The 17,206-nt window shown below is 46.1% G+C and overlaps 1 protein-coding gene across 1 annotated transcript in view; it reads left to right on the plus strand.

The window, feature by feature from the left end:
• Positions 1 to 8,479: 8,479 nt before the first annotated feature.
• glra1 (glycine receptor, alpha 1) overlaps positions 8,480 to 17,206 on the plus strand; it is a gene marked incomplete at both ends in the record, with an annotated part of 77,856 nt that continues 69,129 nt past the window's right edge. The window contains one exon of the mRNA XM_079745179.1: positions 8,480 to 8,550. Within this exon, the coding sequence (XP_079601305.1) occupies positions 8,480 to 8,550 (71 nt within the window). The remainder of the gene's footprint in view (positions 8,551 to 17,206) is intronic.

Consider the following 17,206-nt stretch of genomic DNA (forward strand, 5'->3'; position numbering starts at 1 on the left):
GTGCATGTGGAATGCATGGTGGGGTTTGTGTGTTTGTATGTGTGGGTGTGTGTGGCAGTGTGTTGGTGTCTACTGTGTTTTTCATATACAAGTGTGCGCATTTGCTTAAGTTGCTCACAGTTTTTAGTTGTTGTTGTTGTTGTTGTTGTGGGTGTGTGTGTGTGTGTGTGTGTCTGTGTGTTTGTGTGTGTGTTTGTGAGCGTGTGTGTTTGTCACCACCATCTGTGTGCAAAACAATGTGTGTATTTGTCCTTGTTGGTGAGTGTTTTCAGTGCCCCCTAAAATCAACACACACATACACATCTGCTGTGTGTGTGTGTGTGTGTGTGCTCATCTGTGGTCAGTATTAAATATGTGTATCGTGTTGTCTCAACCCCCCACACCCCACACTCTCTCTCTCTCCTGGGACTACGCTGGCGGGTCTGACAGCAAGACGCGGCATGAAAGTTTCATAGCATCACTCGTCGCTAGCGGTAGCATATGGCTGCGTGACCCTGCCGCTGTGGTTCGGGCTACAGGGTCTGTGTCCAGCTAATCTCTGCTGTGTAACTGACCTAAACAAACACACTCACACACACTAAAACACACACATAAAAACACACACATACACACACAACACAGAGAGGGGTAACAGATGCTGCTTATTAATGCTCGTTAGCGGGACAGATTAGCCACACAGGTATGCTCTTGGTAGAGCATTGATGCAGTTTCTGTAGTCACTGGGATGGCTGTTATCTTCTAGGGGCGCTTGGTAGGGTTGCTAGTGGTTTGGACTCCCAGTTAAAAGGTTGTTGGCTTTTAATGTTTTCAGCCTAACCTGTAGGCAACCTGGAGCAAGATGCCCTAACCCCTACCTGATCCTCAAAAAGTATCTTGGGACTTCACCCATCTTTCAAAGATGGAATTGTACATGGTTAAATTAATGGTGAGTTTCTTTCTGTAGGTTATTCGTAAATGTGTTGCAACCAAATTAAGATGCAGAGCAGTGTCTTTAGGTATGATGATATGTCTTAGATATGCCTTAGATGATAACAATAAAGTTGAATACAAGTTCCATGGATTACATTCACAAGGACACACACACTACACTCTCTCACACACACACACACAAACACACACACACACACACGCACACACATGCAAGTATACCAAAATACAAAAGCATTTATTATGCAAATTAAAAGTCACATACACAATAGCACTCTGTCTTAATAGAGTTTGTTTTCAATTGGTATGCAGTCACGGTGAGACAGACACAGACACAGACACACGTAGACGCACACACACACACACACACACACACACACACACACACACACACACACACACACACACACACACACACAAACCCATACACATAAATTGACACACAAACACACACATGCATATCAAATATGCATGCTTTCATATGCAAAACAACGCATTAGTGCTTCTGCACCAGCGTACTGCAGAATCCAAACCATTTATATTCTAATGGGATGTTTGTTGTTGTTGTAAAAAAACACTTTTGTGCCAACACACACACACACACACACACACACACACACACACACACACACACACACACACACACACACAGATGAACAAATGAATATAAACAACGATATAATTTTCTTCCCATTCATCTTTCCATACCTGCTCTAATCAGGATATATATTTATAAACTGAATCAAAAAAGCATACTCACAATCATATACTCACAGTCCACACTGTCACATGAAATTAGTGTGAAGATAAGTAGGAGCCGAGCAGTTGTGTAGCGAGAAGAGTAATGTTCTTATAAGAGCAAGAGCGGGCCTGATGACGCTCTCTCTGTCTCCTTAAATCCTTCTCTCTCCCTGTCAGCCTCCTCTCCATTCCCTCATTTCCTGTTTCCTCTCTCTTCCTCATCTTGCCCTCCTGTTCATCTCTATTTGTCTCTCCTTCTCCCCCCTTGTCCCAATCTCTTGCTCTTGTCTCTTACCCTCTTCCTATGTCTCTCATTGACTCTCTCACCCTCACCCCCATTCTCCCTCACACTGCTCTTTCTTTCTTTCCTTCTCTCCTCTCTCTCTCCTCATATCTCTCTATCTTTCCCCCTTTTTCCTGCTCTCTCCATCTCTCCTCTATCATTCTTCCTTTCTCCAATCCCCCCTCTCCCTCCTCTCTCTCCTCCCCCCCTCTCTCTCCTCCCTCCCTCCCTCCCTCCCCCTCCTCCTCCTCCTCCTCCTCCTCCTCCTCCTCCTCCTCCTCCTCATTGCTCTCCCATCCTTCTCCCTCCCGCTCTCTCTCTCTTCCTCTCTCATCCTGACAACAACTCAGGGAAGGGCGAGGGCTGCAGACGTTCTGCCCCCTCCCCCCGCCACCAGGCTGTCTGACGGTCGTGTCTTCCTCCTGGTGCTCCGAGGCTCCGCGGGGGGGCTGGGGGGGATATGGAGGAGGAGACACAGTGGGGGCCAATGCTCTATTAGAGCACAATTAGGTCTGACAACACTGTTCTACTCCTCAGCACCAGGGTTAGCTTGACATGGTAACTGATAATAATCTATAATAAGAGGCTGGCTAATATAATTATGATAATTTCTATCACTAATGTAAGTATTGAAAAGAATAAGGGAAGGCTCTCCCACCTCTCCACAGACCTAACCGTATATATATATTGAATTTGGGAAGTATTATGCTTTCTCAGGTTTGCTCTTGGTCGGCTACAATAATACAGTTCCGTCAACTATATTGTTGTATACATATATAGATGGAATTTAACTTAGAAATATCAGGTTATTTAACAGGTCAAACAGTTTTCTGACTGCTTCACAAAAGCATGGCAGTGATGCTGAACCATCTGCTACTACAGTAAGTGTCCTCTCTCTTTCACACCAAAGTAAAGATGTTTTAAAGCTCAGACATGAGTGTCAAATGCTTAAAAGGGATGTTGTTTAGAGATTTCAGCAGTATGTGAAAGTAAAAGGTATTCCAGGATGGTGGACTAGGGTAAAAAGAGGTAGAGTAATGGTACAAAGGGGGTATTTGCTGGGGCGATTTACCGATGGTTGTCATCATATAGTTTCAGTAAATGAACGACGCTTCCTGTAAATCAGCGGCTTTCATCTAAAGAGATCTTTGATATCAGTTGTGTTTATGTGGACCACCAACCTGCTTAGACCACAGGCGGCTGAGGAACAGTCCATATGTTCTCCTACGCTCACCTTCAAATGACCTCTAGGTCAAAACAGCGGTTAAGCCTTGTAGAGAGAGAGAGAGAGAGAGAGAGAGAGAGAGAGAGAGAGAGAGAGAGAGAGAGAGGGTGAGAGAGAGAGAGAGCGAGAGAGAGAGAGAGAGAGAGAGAGAGAGAGAGAGAGAGAGAGAGAGAGAGGGTGAGAGAGAGAGAGAGAGAGAGAGAGAGAGAGAGAGAGAGAGGGGTGAGAGAGAGAGAGAGAGAAAGGGAGAAGGGGCAGAGAGTGGGGGGGGATAGGGAAGGGAGAAAAAGAGATAGGGAGGAAATATATAGGGAGAGAGAAAGAGGTGAAAGAGGAACAGGTAAAGAAAGGGGTGACGGGAGCGAGTGAAGGGAGGAGAGAACGTAGACATGCAGAGATGAATAGAGAGAGCAGAGTGACAGAGAAAGAGGGATGAAGAGAGAGAGAGGGAGAGAGAGACAGAGGGAGAGACGGAGAGAGACAGTGGGAGAGAGAGAGACAGAGGGGAGAGCGAGAGAGACAGAGGCAGAGAGAGACAAAGAGAGAGACAGAGGCAGAGAGAGACAAAGAGAGAGACAGAGGGAGACAGAGAGAGACAGAGGGAGACAGAGCGAGACAGAGGGAGACAGAGAGAGACAGAGGGAGACAGAGAGAGAGAGAGGCAGAGAGAGACATAGAGAGAGACCCAGACCAACAAAGATAGAGAGAATTAAAGAGGGGGTAGGAGAGGAGGGAGGATAAAGAGAAAGCACAGGATAGAGATAAAGGGTTTAGACTATAGACTCAGTTTGGTATTCCTCTTGAAGAGTCACTCTGATCTGTTCTTAGTCCAAGGTTTAACCCCACAAGTGAGTCTCTTCTGCTGGGACTACACACCCGCAGACCCCACAGAGTTGGAAGGACAGACCTCTCTGCAGCTACAGGCTGCTCAGCCTTAGCAGCCATGCAGACGTGCTGTAGGCCAGAAAGCAGACCGCAGGCAGCCGGGGGAGGGGCTGGCTGAGAGCTAGCTATCAAGGACAGAGAGAGATGCTGACACAAAAATGTGAGAGAGAGAGAGAGAGAGAGAGAGAGAGAGAGAGTGAGAGAGAGAGAGAGAGAGAGAGTGAGAGAGAGAGAGAGGGAGGGAAAGAGAGAGAGATGGAGGGATGGAGGGAGAGCGAAAGTGAGAGAGGGGGTGATGGAGAGACTAAATGGACACAGATCAGATTGATGGAGGGGTGAGGTGAGGAAAGACAAAAAGGAGGGTCACAGGACTTAGGAAAATAGGTGGCAGGAACACGGAAAGGAGAGTGATAGGAAGAGAGAGGGAGAGAGAAGGCCAGAGAGGAAGGACAGCGGAGGAGAGAAGAGAAGAGCGTATCAGAATGATTGAAAGGTGAAGCGAGGAAAGAGACAGAGGAGAAGAAAGAGAGAGGGAGAGAGTGAGAAGGGAAGAGGAGGAGTGAGAGAGAGAGATTGACTGACAGAGATTGAGTGACACGAGAGGAGGTTGTGGAAAATGAAGAGAGACAGGGGGGTACACAAGATGAGAGGGGTGAAATAAAAGAACAGGGGAGAAGAGGGGAATGAGGACAGTAGAGAGATGAAGCAGAATAATAAAAAGACAAAGGGACCCAGAGAAAGAGAGACAGGGAGTGAGAGAGAGAGAGAGAGAGAGAGAGAGAGAGAGAGAGAGAGAGAGAGAGAGAGAGAGAGAGAGAGAGAGAGAGAGAGAGAGAGAGAGAGAATGAGAGAGAGAGGGAGAGAGAGCTGAGGGAGAGAGAGCTGGGGGTGAGAGGGGGACACAAGGAACGGAGGAGAAAGAGAACAGAGCATGTGCTATATTAGGAGGATTGTCCTTTGTGAATACAGAGATATGGAGCTCATAATGTGATTGCCAGGGGCGACCATCCAATAACTCAAGGTTGAGTTTGGTTGTGAGGGTTAGGGATCATGTTTGGAGAGTGGGAGGTACTCAGAAAGGATAGAGAGGATTCCATTACATCTCAAGATCAACTACTTGTTTAAGATCAACCAACGTTTATCTATTCATCTCGGTGAAACTAGGACCAGGACAAACACAGTCTCCTGACGGTGGAAACACTGGGAGCTGCCCAGCACAACCATACTCTTCTACCACCACAAACAATTAATCGCTTATCAAACATTTAATTATAATGTCTAATCATGTGTTCCTGAGAGACACAAGGGTTAACGGAGATCAATGTTTCTCTTGGCCATTATTCTATTTGGTTTGCCAGTCCACTTAGCTAAGCAATTGAAATCTACGCCCATCTGGCTACGCTAACCAGCCTCTCCGACCTTCTGAGCTGCGACCTTGGTTATAAGCAGCAGCAGCAAGCGAGCTGCCGCCGTCCCTCTAGTAAATAATGAATCAAAATGGACACCTTCTTCATCCTCTGAAGCTCTGACCTCTGCTGCGCTGGGCTCTATATAAAGGTGCTAATGTGTGAAAAATGCAACACTTCGAGACTTGTTAAGCAGGAAGGCGAGACGTCTGGGCCTGGTGACCTTGGGGGGAGATTGAGAGAGAGTCAGAGAGATAGAGTGAGAGAGAGAGAGAGAGATAGAGAGAGAGAGAGAGTGAGAGTAAAGGAGAATGTGAAAGAGAAGATGAGCAAGATAATGAGAGGATGAGAGAGACAGAGAGACAATCAGTGAGAGGGGAGAGATGATAGAGGATCAGAGATTTTGCGAGAGAAAGAATGAGAGACAGAATCTGTGAGAGATGGATGAGGGCGAGAGTAGGGGGTGTGTGAGAGAGAGAGGAGAGAGGATGGGGGAGAGAGATAGAGAGTGTCTGTGAGAGAGAGGGGGGAGAGGATGAAAAGTATGAATGAATCAAAGGAGTAGAGGTGTCTTTGCTCAGCGGACTGTTCACGGCAGGTGTTCATCTCACTAATCCAGCGTGGATTCCACAGAAACATATCTCAACAAGGATTTCCTGCTGAACTGATGACACACAGGAATACTTATGTTGTTTAGGTGTTTGTCAGCTGTACGATTCTGGATTTCATTCAACATTGTTCAACATGAGCCTTGAGATGTTTATCTGAATTGACTGTCTGTCCCTTACTGAAAAAAAATAACAGAAAATTATTTGGGTGGGTTTAGGGCAGGGGGTTTCCAATTCCGAGTATTTTCATTTCAAAGACATTCTAGACATTTTTTAAACTTATTTTGTTTCAGATGTGTCGGTCGTTTATCACTGCCATCGCCATGACTCCTTTTGTGTAATCGATAAAAGTCTGGGTGATTTTTGTAATCCATTCCAATATGAAGGATGTTACCAGTATTTTGGGATGAAAAATACATATACAAACTCATGGTCCCTCTTTGCTAAATATTATAAAATAATACAATTATATTTACAGAGCTTATGTCGTTTAAGACACATACTGCTCTAAACCAGCCTAAACAACTGTGAAAACAGTTTAGGAGAGGACACTTGTGGACGGTCAATCACGCACACGCACATGCACACGCGCATATGCTCCCCTCTTCTCCTCCATCACGGTGTCACTTCGCCACGTGACTGAAGAGCTTCAGGCGTCACGTTCCCTAGGACACTCCGGGCAAATCTTCTGATCCTAGTGAGCGTTGTATTTGATCGTGTGTGTGTGTGTGTGTGTGTGTGTGTGTGTGTGTGTGTGTGTGTGTGTGTGTGTGTGTGTGTGTGTGTGTGTGTGTGTGTGTTAGTGTGTGTGTGTGTGTCGTGAAGGTGCCCTATTTGGTGATGCCGCTGTGACAACAGTACGACTTCCCTGATCTAATCAATCGACCGAAACAACATCCACTATCACCCACTGTCATTATGAAAATCCGCAGAAGTCGTAGAAACACAGAAAACATTGTTAATAAAATGTAAATGATATTGATTTTGATATGGAATATTATGTGAGTAAACACCAAACGTACGTTTAAGTAATTTGACCATAGCTCATAATAATTCAGATATCAATTCATTGAAATGTCCGGTGATTATGATACGGAAGTAAGTAAAGTAACCTATAATGCGTTCATCTTAACAAGTAGGCCTATTGATAGATCTGGTTTATTCACTTTTTTTTACTCCCGGCGTCAGCTCTGCGCGGGACATAAAGTGTCTCAAACCTGACATTTGACCTGTCCAATAAGAGCCTCCGCTCCACTTCCTTTCCCAGAAACACGCCGGCCAATAGCGTCGTGCTGTGGGCGTGCGCTACGGTCTGAGGTGCGTGTTGGAGTTTGCTAAATGACTGCAGCAAGAAATACAGTGGGGGCGCCGAGCGTGTAGCCCTGCGCGTGAATGTGTGTGTGAGTGAGTGAGTGTAAATGCGTGTGCGTGTACACGCCAGCCCCAGCTATCCTGCCATGGAAGAGACAAGCATCGCGGGCGCAGACCAGCAGCAGCATCAGCATCAGCAACACCAGCTCCTCTCCCGTTCTCCCGCCGCTCGCGTCTCCGGTGTGTGCTGAAGAGCGGCTGTCGGTGTGTCCCGAACTTGACCAGCGGCAGACAATGGAAGTGGGAGCGGGTTGCTGCAGCGTGCACTCCTCCTCACCCCTGGGAAGCAACTACTGTGAGAACAACGAGAACAGAGCGACCACCAACACCACCATCACCACCTCCTCCTCCTCCTCTTCCTCCTCCTCCAGCATCTCCAGCTCCACCACATCCCCTGACTTCGCCACAGCTCCACTCATGCCTCTGGGATGCCTGTGAGAGCGGACTGAAAGTGAAACCGCTGGCGTATACGTGCACGTTTCGCTGGAACAACTGTGGATATCCGACCCTGTGAGGATATATATACGCACACTTGCGCGTGCGCGCGCACCGGAGAACTATAGCCAGTTCGAGACGCAGCAGGGTGCATCCCGTGCCAAACCGCCTTCTCAAATATATTTTTGGAGGAGTATGTTTGGTTTCTCTGTGAAAGTAAAACCGTACCGTCGCCGTGGGTCACACGGAACACAGGTCCGCGTGGTGTGTGTGTGACTGCGTGTCAAGTAACGGTAACGACCACCCCAAGAACACGGGGGGAAATTCCGCAAGCCCCTTCCTCCTGTGCGTGTCTCTGTCCGCGGTCCTGAAAAGTGCTCCGTTTTTTTTGGGCGCCCGGGCGGTGAGGTGAGGAGAGACAAGGATGATTTCATGGCCCACTGGGTTCTGAGGATCTCGTGGTTTGACACAAGTGACTGTGGAATCTGAAGCTATAGCGACGGACAAGAAGGCGCTCGACTCTGAAGTCCGGAATTATTATTAGGAGAAAAAAAAGGGTTTGGATTTATAATCCCGGAGCACCCCACTCACTCTCCAAATGAGACTGGGCAAAATGTGCCGGGTGAACGCGCTGGGCATCTATTTGTGGGAAACAATAGTCTTTTTCAGGTAAGCAGCGGCATGCCATTCACTTCATATGAGGAAATAACGAGGAATGCAGAAATTAGCATTTTTATTGCTTTTGCTGCTCTGTCTGGGGCGCACAAAATGGTAGCCGGCGATTGCTATATGCACGGTACTCGGCGATTCTCACATTTGGCGGTGGGCTGTTGTACAGGTTAAAACGCACACTTGTCAAAGTTGTCATTGGGTTTTGTATGTGGGATTTCAGCGTGCACGCAGTGAGTTGCGTGGACAGAGACAGGCTCAACACGCTCCAGTGAACACTAGAGGACGGTGTCTGTCCCTGATTTGATCTCCAAAATGTCAACAGGCATTTTGCAAAAAAAAGTCAAATGGAACCGGATGAACCACTACTATCGAAACTGTTACCAAGTCTGTACAATTAGGAGAGCTATGTGTATCAAAAGACAACAACACACATTTTACGAATCCAAGAACCACAGTCCAAGAAGGATGGAGCATGCACACACGCACACACACACACACACACACACACACACACACACACACACACACACACACACACACACACACACACACACACACACACGCATACATAATTAATGGATAGTCTCTGTTGCTCTGTAGAGTCTATATTAGTCTGAAACGTCTGTGGTGGTCTCGTTGAATAGCCTATACTGGTCACAGTGAACAGTCTCTTGCATATGTGAACAGTCTTTGTGAATAGTCCTAGTTTTATTTGAATAGCTGAATGCATTTAATACTCAATGTAAAACAAACATTTGCGTCAACGGCATCACATCAATTAACAATTAGTCAACACAAATTATCGTCATCGCACCTTGGTATTTAAGAAAATCCTGATGGAAGACAATCTTATGACAACAAATTAAATACCCACCATTTACATAATACTACCAAAGACACACAGGGAGAAGCCGTGAATCTATGAATATATAATACAAATCTGATAAGATGTTGGGAGGATCCCTGCCTGCTGTTGCCAAGGCCAGTACACCATTGATTAATCACTATGACTGGAGACACACCGTTCCCCTGGTCTGTTTGAGGGTTGTGTGTGTATAATGTCATGGTTATAGTGTTACGGTTGTGTGCTGCATCGTTTTCACCTCTGCTGTGTGAAGTATTTCTTCTTGGTGGAGGCAAGGGTTGAGCGAGGCCCTTTCCTGCTCTTTAAGTTCCCTAGGCGCTTGCTGACAGCAAGCTCCTGCAGCCAATCTCTTTTTTCGGAAACAGGACATACATTAACGGGGCGATCTGATTGGCTGCCCAATTTCTTTCCGAGGGGACACGCGGGAAGGCAAGGTGACCCAGCCTCCCTCTCCACGGCTCGTAAACCTGGAGGAGTGACACTGACCGCAATGGGGACCGATTCCAACGGCTTCATACTGTCTCTTGTGGCGACATAGTGATGCTTAGGGCTTCCTAGTGATGCTAGCTGCTACATACTGGTGCTAGCTGGTTCACTGTGATGCAAACTGGTTCATAGTGATATAAACTCCCTTATAGTGATGCTGATTGCTTCAAAGAGATTCATCCTGATGCTAGCTGGTTCATACTGGTGCTAACGGCTTGCTAAGGCCAAAAGCTTCATACTAATGCTAAATGATATGCTTTGTAGCCCCCCCCCCCCCCCCCCCATACACACACACAGGCACACATCATATTACAATACATTACATTACATTACATTTATTTTACACACTTCCAAAGCGTCTTAATGCATTCAACAAACAAGGTACAACTAAAAGTCCAAAAATTATTTGAGTACATCAAATAAGTATATTGCTTTAAGAGCTCCAACTGCTTTACACTCACAAAACAGATTCAAGGCGATTTATTTTTTCCATACAGTGACATTTTTGAAAACACGTTTGGACATAAAGGTCATTTAGGCCGTATCTGTTGTTTTTGATTGTGAGTGTGTGTGTGTGTGTGTGTGTGTGTGTGTGTGTGTGTGTGTGTGTGGCTAATGATGTGTGATAAGGATCAGCCTTGGGCCAAAGATCATTCATTATTATTTGTGTTAAAATGCACCCCTGCAGGTTCAGAGCTAACCCCAGGCCTGCTGGGTAGTGTATTAGTGGTAAATCCTCCAGCCTTCAGATGACAGCAGCTATCGTCAAACATTCATTCTATTCTCTCATTCTCCGTTACCTAGAACACATGTGTTATTTGAATTTATTAGTGCAAAATGTTTTATTGATTTGCAGTATATTTCCATAATGTCAATAAGCAATAAGAATAATCAGCATTATTATCAATATTATAATCATTAACATTGCTATAATGAATGCATCTATAATTGAATAAGGGTTAACACTCAATCCCTTGCTCATGCTGCAGCTAGTCAGCTAAACTCGAAACTAAACCTCGCCGTATCTCTTCCAATTTGTATCGAACAGCCATCATTCTGATATGAACCGTTCCCTTCTAAAAAGAGCTTATCTGGCTCCAGCTCTCTCCGCTCTACCATCCCAGCCCCATGTTGCAGTCTATTGCATCAGGATCCACAGCGACTCCCTGGCCCAGGAATGGCAGCTTGCAGGTGGATCATTATCACAGCAATCTCGGCTATTTTCTCCACATTTTCGAAGTGGCCGCTTTAATTCCGAGTAAGGTGGCGACTGGTGGAGGGGTGTTGTGTGATGGGGTAAATGGATTGGGGGTTCCAGTGGGATTGGTGTTTGTGTTTGTGTGTGTGTGTGTCCATGTGCATGTGTGTGTGTGTGTGTGAGGCATGTTTGTGTGTGTTTGTGTTAGAGCGCGTATGGGTGTGTGTGCGTGTGGGGGGGGGGGATTTTGTATGCATGTGTGTGTGTGTTTGGGTGTTTGTGTGTGTTTGTGTGTGTGTGGGTGTGTGTTTATGTGTGAATGTGTGTGTGGGTGTGTATGTGTCTATGGAAGCGACTGGGGAGTCGATGACAGTGGCGAAGTGTACAGGAGCGCTTGTTTCACAGGGTGGGGGACATGAGGACATGAGACTTTGGTGGGGCGGGGCTGAACCGGGTTTTAAGGAGGCAGGTGTGGGATTGTTTTGCCGTGGTTTACAGGAGCGCTTGTTTGTGTGTCCGAGACGGGCAGGGGTGGTGGTTTAACATGCAGAGCACAGTGTTTAGTTAATGAAGCTGAGGGAGGATACTGCCACCTCAGCACCCTAGACCTGCGCTCTGCAGTCTCACACTTAATTGATATTCCCCCCCCCCCCCCCCCCCCCCCGCCCCCCCTTCTCTCCGCTCCTCTCTCCTCTCGGACACACACTTTCGCATGCACACAAACACAGACAGATATGCACTCACATAAGCGTACCCACATAACCACACACACACACGCAGACACACACGCAGACACACACACACACACACACACACACACACGCACACACACACACACACACACACACACACACCTCATTCTAGATTCAGCCGTATTACTAAACATTGATTGGCCGGGCAATGGCAAACGCCAGTCCAAATTAATACACATTTACTGCTTCAAGACTCTCTCTCTCTCTCTCTCTCTCTCTCTCTCTCTCTCTCTGTCCTCCTAAGCAAAATAGATTAATGTGTGTGTGTGGGTTTGTGGTGTGTGTTTGTATATGTGCATTTGTGGATATATGTGTGCGTGTGTGTGTGTTTGTATGTGTGTGTCTATGTGTGTGTGTGTGTGTGTGTGTGTGTGTGTGTGTGCTTGCGTGTGTGTGTGTGTGTTTGTGTTTGTGTTTGTGTTTGTATATGTGTGTTTGTATGTGTGTGTAGCCGCACAACCGCACCTCTCCCCTGTCTCCTGCCGGGCTACGGACCAGGTTCTGTTCCACTAGTCCTCCTGCCGGGCTACGGACCAGGTTCTGTTCCCCTGTCTCCTGCCGGGCTACGGACCAGGTTCTGTTCCTCTAGTCCTCCTGCCGGGCTACGGACCAGGTTCTGTTCCCCTGTCTCCTGCCGGGCTACAGACCAGGTTCTGTTCCCCTGTCTCCTGCCGGGCTACGGACCAGGTTCTGTTCCCCTGTCTCCTGCCGGGCTACGGACCAGGTTCTGTTCCCCTAGTCTTCCAACGGGTTCACTTGACGCAGTGCTAATGTCACGTATTGACGGAGTGTGTTTTAATGGCTTCATCTTCCTCCACCTCCTCTTCCTCCTCTTGCCGTGATGATGTCGCTCTGCCCTTTTTCCGCAGATGGTCTTGTATGGCAAACCAACGATAACATTCAAAGATGAATTACGTCATTTGTTTACGAGGTGACAGTCTTTGCAAGCAGTCATGCGACGTGTATGAACGGCTCTGTGGCGGTGTTTCTTTACATACATTCGAATACAATTTGTAGATATTTAAATGTGTTATTTTATTTCCCTATGTATTTATTTATTTAATCTGGTAGGTTTAGAATTCAATTCCAAGCGGTGACTTGGCCTAAAAAAATACATGACATGAAATAAACAAATAAATAAATAAATAAAATATTTAAACCATAGTGCAATACTAGCCATCCCCGTACAGGACTGGAGTCATATTACACAGTATATTTACTGTCAGTATTGATCTGTACAGTATAGATCTCTATGCTCAACACAATGGGAAGAAACTATGCAGTTTATCTGTACATTTAATCAAAACAATGGACCTCTACAGGCGTGCGGTAGGAAAACACAATAAGGAAGCCATTGAAGGACGAAATGTATGCTGATTCTGCAGGACCAACGTCAGCCACGATGGATCTGATGAGGGAACATGCTCACTCTCACACCCAGTGCTGTGCTGTTTATACAAATGCATACAATGGCATGTTTAGGGCTTGTTCAGTAACTGGGATGCTTATGATACATGCATGCAGCTGAATACACATATAGACACACACACAGACACAGACACACACACACACAGAAAGACTCTCACGTGTAAGACATACACACAGGCTCACATATGCACAAAGATGGATACATGGATGTGCACACAGACACAACAACACAAACACACACACACACACACACACATGCATATGTACGCACACACACATACACACACACAAATACACACACACACACAGACACACCAACAAACACACGCACGCACACACAAACACACACACAAACACATTATGCCATTGAATCACGTATCAGGTTCAACTGAATGTGACTCCTCTGGTTGATGAAGTGAATTGATATTGACTCTGAGCGGTTTGAAGGTCATTCCTTCTTAATTATGTTTTTCTATTATTTTGAAAGAACAACGTCTTGAAGGGTCAAACAGCGCATGATGCCATGCTATTATATTGAAAGTCCTCTTCTGGAAAATTGTCCTCATTGAAATGCGACAGCATTGACTTTATCCCGGTAAAGAAATACTTGTCCAGAATATAGCCTGCTTCTCTGACGGACAAAAGGTTGATACGGTCACCGGAATGATGCGGCAAATATGCTTACCGCATCAGCGTTCACATGTCAGTTTAACGATGTGTTTTGCTGTTGCTTTAGCCGTCTTCAACGTTACACTTCAGTCCCCATGCTGAGTCTTGCGTAACGAAGTTCAGATGTGAGTTAAGATGTTGTTTATAGAAGGAAAGAGTTTGTTTTTCCTCCAAATAATTCCTGAACAAGACTGTTACCCCTCTGCTCTTTCTTTAGCAGAATATCATTTTTATAAACGTAAATAATAGAAAAACATAAACGATAATACCAAATGAGACAAAGTGGCGATATATTAAAAATAAAATACAAAACAACACTCGATAAGATGGGTTTCCCTCTACTGAGTTAGGTAGATGTCCATCTCCTGAGCTGAGTCAGTAGACGCATCTTATTGATTGGTTGAATGAATGATTGATTGACTGATTGGTTTATTCATTAGTATATTGTGTCCTGTATATAGTCATCCTTCAAAATATCAGAGGATACAGGGTTTGAGCCACCTGCCATTTTGCTACAACTCTACCACCATATTTACATACATTACCCTATAAAGCATATATAACGATGCTTACACATATAAAGCCATTTATAAGCTATATATATATGTATATATATGTATATATAAGCTATGAATGTTAACCTCACCATCTTTAACACAATAGATATATATATATATATATATATATATATCCATGTCTCCATACCTTATATTTAAATCTGTGACATCATAAATATGCAACGATATTCAACCATATATAACTAACATTATAAACACATATGTCAAACCATATATAGCCTAATATACATCGGTAACCACTCCAAACTGCAGATCAACACTACCAACCTCTGTGTCTCTGTTGAGATGCAGATACCATGCTGTTGGACATTGGGGCCGATTGTCCACCTGTCACTATGACTGATCTCCTTCATCGTTATTCAGTGCCTCTTCCTTCGGCTTCGTCGTTACGATCCCGCATCTACCGATGTTAGCATCGGCCTGGACTAAATTAAATCTTGTGCGGTTTATGCTCTGGCCCTGCGGCCCTTCCACGGCTCTACAGGCAGCGCACTGCCGTTCATCACGCCACGCTTCCATCATTACAAACAACTATAAAAAATAGGAATGTCACGCACTGTAAATTGCTCACGAAGTTCAATGAAACACAATTGACTACTTCAGCAGAACCTGTTTCCACCGTGACTCTAATTATTAACTTCTGGACAGGTTCATTTCCAATACCTGATATATGATAATTCAATATTGATTACTAGGTCATAATATAGGCAACCATAAACAGAACAGCATATCTGACGTGACCTCCCAGTGCAACTGTAACTCTTGTGCAGTGGTCTGAAATCCATGAGGTTATATGCCAATTACAGAGTCCCCAGGAGTGTCCGCTAGGATTTGTATGATCACGCAGGTTTTTTTTTAGTTCTGGGCCTGTATTCCTATCCCCAGTTCTCACTCTGTAGAGTCCCTGTATTTAATTTTTGATATGAACTGGATTTCATTTTATCTAACCAGGAAATTCACTTTGCGATGTTAAATCTCTGTGTCAATAGGGGTCCCGGCCAAGAAAGGCACCATCATGTCGAAAATCAGATAGGAGACTAATTGAAAACATTGAAGAGATCAGCTGCATCATCCCTCATCGATGACTTAAAAGCATCAAGTGGGACAGCTTCCTCAATCGTTCCTCACAGGCAGAGCTTATAACAGCCTGTTCTCCTTCTGAATGACAAGGTGCCTGGTTCTGTCATTAAAGCACAGCTCCGCAGAAACATAAGCTGCTAATCTCACACTGCGGAGGCAAGCGCTACATCTACAGCTTCAGCTTCAACCCTCGACAGCGTTCAGAGCTGGGAGCCTCTGTGGAGGAACCCTCCTCTACATGGAGGTGTCGTAAGAGGTGTGAAATGCGAGAAAGGAAACGTCTCCACAGCTTTCCCTATCAGCCATTGGTGTTACTAGACCTGCTGAGAGCACACATACACACACAACCAATGGGAGTGTGCGAAGCAGAGGCTGTCTCGGCGTGGAGTAAGCGGTTCCCCGCGGAGACAGGAAGCCCTGGCGGCGTGTTTAAGTGAGCACTCTTTGCTTTCCTGCGTGCTGTTAAACGCGAGGATGAGATAAATTAGGATGGAGGTCTTCTGAGGATTTAGCTACATAATGAGGTCCACTTAAGGGCTAATGATTGAAGCTCCGCGTTGGACTGAACCTCTCCCCCCTCCCCTCCTCCCCCCACTCTCTTTCTCTCTCTCTCTCTCTCTCTCTCTCTCTCTCTCTCTCACTCTCTTAGTCACTGTCCCTCACTTTTTTCAGTCTCTCTCTCTGTCTCTTTTCCACAATATCTCCCTTTTGCTCCCCCCTCCCTTTATCTATTTCTGTCTCCTTCCCACCCTATCTCTCTCCCTCCCGCTCTGTCTCTCTCTCCATCCTCCCGCCAACACTCTCTCTGTCTCTGTCTATCTCACTACCCACTCCATCTCAGGCTCTCTCTCTCTCTCCCTCTCCCTCCATCTCTCTCCTGCTCTCCCTTTCAGTCTCTCTCCCTCCCTCTCCCTCCATCTCTCTCCTGCTCTCCCTTTCAGTCTCTCTCTCTCCCTCCATCTCTCTCCTGCTCTCCCTTTCAGTCTCTCTCTCTCTCCCTCCATCTCTCTCCTGCTCTCCCTTTCAGTCTCTCTCTCTCCTTCTCCCTCCATCTCTCTCCTGCTCTCCCTTTCAGTCTCTCTCTCTCTCTCTCTCTCTCTTTCTCTACCCTCCCTCCATCTCTCTCCTGCTCTCCCTTTCAGTCTCTATCTCTCTCTCTCTTTATCTCTCTCTCTCTCTCCCCTCCCTCCATCTCTCTCCTGCTCTCCCTTTCAGTCTCTCTCCCTCCCTCTCCCTCCATCTCTCTCCTGCTCTCCCTTTCAGTCTCTCTCTCTCCCTCCATCTCTCTCCTGCTCTCCCTTTCAGTCTCTCTCTCTCTCTCCCTCCATCTCTCTCCTGCTCTCCCTTTCAGTCTCTCTCTCTCCTTCTCCCTCCATCTCTCTCCTGCTCTCCCTTTCAGTCTCTCTCTCTCTCTCTCTCTCTCTTTCTCTACCCTCCCTCCATCTCTCTCCTGCTCTCCCTTTCAGTCTCTATCTCTCTCTCTCTTTATCTCTCTCTCTCTCTCCCCTCCCTCCATCTCTCTCCTGCTCTCCCTTTCAGTCTCTTTCTCTCTCTCTCTCCCTGGGGTTGTTTGCATATTACACGCTGGAAGGACGAG

This window comes from Pollachius pollachius (genome assembly GCF_949987615.1).
Source record: "Pollachius pollachius genome assembly, chromosome: 10".
In the NCBI taxonomy this organism is placed as follows: domain Eukaryota; kingdom Metazoa; phylum Chordata; class Actinopteri; order Gadiformes; family Gadidae; genus Pollachius; species Pollachius pollachius.